The 5,388-nt window shown below is 45.8% G+C and overlaps 1 protein-coding gene across 1 annotated transcript; it reads left to right on the top strand.

The window, feature by feature from the left end:
- Nucleotides 1–1,332: 1,332 nt before the first annotated feature.
- On the top strand, nt 1,333–1,972 carry LOC119823398 (60S ribosomal protein L13a). Its single transcript, XM_038343382.2, has one exon. It carries the CDS (start codon nt 1,346–1,348, stop codon nt 1,955–1,957), a length of 612 nt encoding a protein of 203 aa, XP_038199310.1. The 5' UTR covers nt 1,333–1,345; the 3' UTR covers nt 1,958–1,972.
- Nucleotides 1,973–5,388: the final 3,416 nt, after the last annotated feature.

Raw genomic sequence — 5,388 nt, forward strand, 5'->3', positions numbered from 1 at the left:
GCCAAAGCCAATCCGTGCAAATTTAGCTAGAAGGGCCGACTCAGACTGAAAGAGTAAAGCAAAGAGATTGCAGTGCGGGTGGACACAGTCAACACAGTCTTGACAAAGCAAAATAAAAGATTCGGTTGCTTAGAGCCAGTGTGTGGAAAGTCATTCTGATTGAATATAGCTTGTTACCTTTGACCCCAGACTTCGAATTTTGTACAAAGTTTGACTCCCGGGTCAGCCCATGACAGAGTGCAAAGAAACTTTAATAAACGTGGGCATTTGAGAAGGAGAGGGGTTTTCATTTCTTGGTGTTTTCGCCCTTCCGTGGGTCCATTCTCCTGAGAGGCTATCCAGGGCCTTTACAGAGATGAGCGTCTTAACCCAGGCAAAGTTCATGATGAAGGTCACCAACACCTGTTAAGATGAGGTAAAGGGTCTAAAGGTGCAGAATCTTCTTCCTTCCATTGCTTAGGAAGTTTTACGCTGACCTTCCGCATCTTCAACTCAGCTCTGCGCAAGTTGTTTGTCCCGCCCCTTACCAAGGCCTGAAAAAGGGAGGACACAGTGCCACCTGCTGGCCGCACGCGGGAATAGTCGTCCCTTGGCGGAGCACCACGGGGTTCTAGGGAGTAACTACATTTTCCTAAGCAAGTTTCTATGTTATTAAAGAATACACAAGACTGATTTGTCACTGGAAGAATTTAGGAAATATTTATTTTATTATTCCTGATAGTTTACAGAAATGTCATCTAATTTCAGGCAAAAGCAAATTTGAGATGTAAGTACCCGTTTATGAGGTTTTGATTTATTCATTTCATAGAGCCATAGCACACATTTTGTAATAAAGCCTCTCGCCCTAATTAGAATTCTCTCCTCTGTACTGCATTTAAGTTCCATGAAATTAACACCAACACAGATGTTGAGATAGTTACAAATATAAAGGGTACTGTTCAACAGGGAAAACATGCTTAAAGAATTTTCCAGAAGAAACAGCACCTTTGAACTATTCTAGCAAAAAATATATATATTTCGGAATGGGCTTTTTTCATACAGCACATTCTGATTATGGTTTCCCCCAATCCTCCCGGATCCCCTACTTCCCCACACACTCAAACTCACAACCATTCTCTCTCATTAGAATATAAAAAGGCAATAATAATAATAATAATAATAAATAAGGTAAACTAAAAACAAACAGAAAATCAAAAGAAACACATTCAGACACAGAGACACACACGTTTGCACCCACAGAAATTCCATAAGAACAAAAAACCGGACAAGCAGACACCATCATATATAAGCATAGTACCTCTATGGTTAGAAAAACTAACAAAGCTTTCCCAGGCGGCTGCCGAAGATGGCGGAGGGGCAGGTTCTGGTGTTGGACGGCCGAGGCCATCTTCTGGGTCGCCTGGCAGCCATTGTGGCCAAGCAGGTACTGCTGGGCCGAAAGGTGGTCGTTGTTCGCTGTGAGGGCATCAACATTTCCGGAAATTTCTACAGAAACAAGTTGAAGTATCTGGCCTTTCTCCGAAAGCGGATGAACACCAACCCCTCCCGAGGCCCCTACCACTTCCGAGCCCCGAGCCGCATTTTTTGGCGCACTGTGCGAGGCATGCTGCCCCACAAGACCAAGCGAGGCCAGGCTGCCCTGGAACGCCTCAAGGTTTTGGATGGGATCCCTCCACCCTATGACAAGAAAAAGCGGATGGTGGTCCCTGCCGCCCTCAAGGTTGTGCGGCTGAAGCCTACCAGGAAGTTTGCTTACCTGGGGCGTTTGGCTCATGAGGTCGGGTGGAAGTACCAGGCAGTAACAGCCACTCTGGAGGAGAAACGGAAGGAAAAGGCCAAGATGCACTATCGGAAGAAGAAGCAGCTCTTGAGGCTGCGGAAACAGGCAGAAAAGAACGTGGAGAAGAAAATCTGCAAATTCACAGAGGTCCTCAAGACCAACGGACTCCTTGTGTGAGCCCAATAAAGACTATTTGTGCCTCAAAAAAAAAAAAAAAACCTAACAAAGCATTATGAGACAAAGAACCTCCAAAAACGCTGCTGAGTTCATTTTGCATTGGTTATCTCCTGCTGGGCATGGAGTCTGCCCATGGTGTGGTTTGCTTGCCCCATGAGACTTCTTTGGAGAAAACTGAGTTATCAGTTGAGGATAGTTTCTGGGTTAGGGCATCCACTTCCCCCTCCGTGCTGGAAGCCCATCTGACTGAGACCTGTGCAGGCCCTGTGAATGCTGCTTCAGCCTCTGTGAGTTCATATGTGTGTTAGCCCAGTGTGTTTAGGTTTTGTTTCCATGGTGTTCTCCATTCTTCTGGCTCTTACACTCTTTCCACCTCCTCTTCTGCAGGGTTCCCTGAGCCCCGAGGGGAGGGATTTGGAGATGTCCCATTTAGGTAGCTCACTTTCACTCTCTGAACATCGCCTGGCTGTGGGAAATAAAAGCAAGTGAAGCAAGTGTAGCCTTGCTTTCCTAAAACAGTTTGCACTGTCTGCTGATTTTCCTTCCCAGCTAACCTCGGTGTCTAACTCTATTTTACTCACAGCAAACAGTGAGACACAGTACTCTGCCAACTATGAATAAGAAGTGTTCTTTATGTCTATACCCTGGCTTCTTACCCTGGCTGGTGCAGACATTGTACATTATGACCAGGGGGAAAAAAAGCTCTTGACCATGGGTCAAGGATTGTCCCAGCATGTCTCAGAATGTCTAGGTAACATCGACCCTCAGATTTTGGATCACTACTGAGACAGAGACCCACGCAGCAGTGCTCAGGGGTGGCTTCCTGTGGCCCCTTCCTCCCATCATCAGTTCCAGTTGGCATTTTAATAAGTTTCACTCTTGTCATTGGAGATGGAAGTAACAGCAAGCGGTAACTGTGCCTTTTAAAATTACAAACATTTAGCCAGGCAGTGGTGGCGCACGCCTTTAATCCCAGCACTAGGGAGGCAGAGGCAGGCGGATCTCTGTGAGTTCAGGACCAGCCTGGTCTACAAGAGCTAGTTCCAGGACAGGCTCTAAAGCTGCAGAGAAACCCTGTCTTGAAAAACCAAAAAAAAAAATTACAAATATTTCCCAAATATTCCAGTCCTTAGGGAACTAAAGGGTGCGCACACGGGTGGGATGCAGCTAGGGAGGACTGTGCCTTATGAAAACCGCTTTTTAACTGCACAGAAGTGTGCTCATGACTGAGAGACTATGTTTATGAGTATCTTGCTTAATTTTTTATTGCTTGAAGACACCATGACCTGGGCAATTTATAAAAGAAAGCATTTAATTTGGGCTTCACCATTCAGAGGGTTAGAGTCCATGTCCGTCATGGTGGGGGCATGGCAGCAGGCAGGCAGGCATGGTGCTGGAGCAGTCGCTGAGGCTTTACATCTTGATCCACAAGCGCAAGGCACAGAGAACTAACTGGCAATGATGTGGGTTTTTGAAACCTCAAGGCCCACCCCCAGTGGCACACCTACTCCAACAAGGCCAGGCCAGACCTCATAATCCTTCCCAAACAGTTCCACCAACTAGGAACCAAGCATTCAAATAAATGTAAACTATGGGGATATTTTCTTTCTTTTTTTAAGGTCTATTTATTTATTATATATAGTGTTCTGCCTGCGTGTGTCCTTGCAGACCAGAAGAGGGCACTAAATCTCATTACAGATGGTTATGAGCCACCATAGGGTTGCTCAGAATTGAACTCAGGACCTCTAGAAGAAGCAGTCCATGCTCTTAACCTCTGAGCCATCTCTCCAGCCCCCTAAGTGTGGGGGGAGAGGGTATTTTCAGTCAAACAAGCTGCATTTGTGAGAAGTTGGTTCAGACCAGTGTCTAAGCAGCATGTAACAGACTGCTCTGGCCAGAATGAGCTTCCAGTGGGGGCTGTCAGTTCAGTTATCTTGCTGCTCAGCTCCCATCCCTGTAACAAACACCTGAGGGGATCAACTTAAAAGGAGGAGAGGCTAATTTGACTTATGGTTCCAGAGGTTTCTGTCTAAAGCCATAGGGTCCAACCTCTGTGGGGCCATAACGGGTAGGACATCACAGCAGGAGAACATGGTACAGGATGTTTGTTCACTTCACGGTGACCAGGATGCAGAGGAAGTGGGAACAGAATCAGGAAGATAGACATCAAGGGCACACACACCCCAAATGACCTCTCTTCTTTCTACCTTGACTCTTAACCCCCCAGAAGGCATCATCTGCCCATAGCTCCTCAATTAGGGATGGGGGCTTTGAACTGTAAAGCACAACTCTTCATTCAGTGCAGCCCATAACAGAACGCCAAACAATCTTAATAAACACAGAAATTATGAAGAAGAGAGTTCATTTCTTGGTAATGGTAATAGGTTTACCCCTGGGGCCTGTGAGCTCCCAACCATTGGTTCTTGGCCAAATTTGCTGTATCAGGCAAGTGTTTTCTTCTGTGTGTAACTTAAATCAGATCAGAAAGCAGTGGTTTGTCTAATTAACATTCATGCCACCATTGCACCTATGGGTAATATCTTGTCATTATCACAGCTCCCGGGCTTCACAATTGTTTAAGAATATTTGTGGCTTCCTCCTTGAGCCAGCAGTCTGCATACTGTCTTACAGTACTATGCGAGCCAGCAAGGTAAATACTGGCTTGATTTGTTTTATAGGGGCATAGGATCACATCTGTAATGGCTGCAACAAGCAGCCACGTTTGCAGCTGCAAAGACTGAAAGCTAAGCGCCAGTGTCGACAGTTCTAATGAAAAAGGACACCAAGGAGTCAGGCACGCTTTGTTCAGAACAGTAGAACAGCTTACTGTCGTAAAAAGTCAACTCTGTGGATGAGACCCTCGTAGAGTAGCTCCACAGAAATGGCACTATCTGACGATGAAGGAAGCAAAAGAAAAGGTCTAGAGCTTGCAGCTCACACCAGAGCTAGCATCTCTTGGCCAGAGTTAGAGAACACAGTGTCAGCCGCTGGGGGGAACGACGCGTGGAAGTATGCGTTGAACTTGTTCCTGCTGAGGTTCCACGCTCAACTCCCGGCACCCACATGTTGGTTCACAACCACCCATAACTCCAGCTCTAGGGAATCTGATGACCTCTTCTGACCTCTGCAAGCACCAGGAATATGTGTGGCACATGCGGAAATACGTGTGGTTCAGGCAAAACACATAAAGGAGCAAAATAAAAAATCTTTTTAAAGAAAATACGTGTGCCATTGTTAAAGACCCCATTGTTCCTGTTGCTGAAGTTGATACTTATTAAAATTTTTATTTGTACATATTCACGGGATGCGGTGTGATACCCAATGCACAGTGACCAAATCACGGTCCTCAACGTTTTGTCTCCTGAAGCAAGGCTGCTTCTTTGTGTTGGAAAACATTGAGCTTTTCTATTCTTATTCTTTATAAGAAATAT

Source organism: Arvicola amphibius, chromosome 9 (genome assembly GCF_903992535.2).
Source record: "Arvicola amphibius chromosome 9, mArvAmp1.2, whole genome shotgun sequence".
In the NCBI taxonomy this organism is placed as follows: Eukaryota; Metazoa; Chordata; class Mammalia; order Rodentia; family Cricetidae; genus Arvicola; species Arvicola amphibius.

Excerpts from the sequence above, each read along its gene's own strand:
- LOC119823398 (XM_038343382.2), top strand. The coding sequence starts at position 1,346 with ATGGCGGAGGGGCAGGTTCTGGTGTTGGACGGCCGAGGCCATCTTCTG.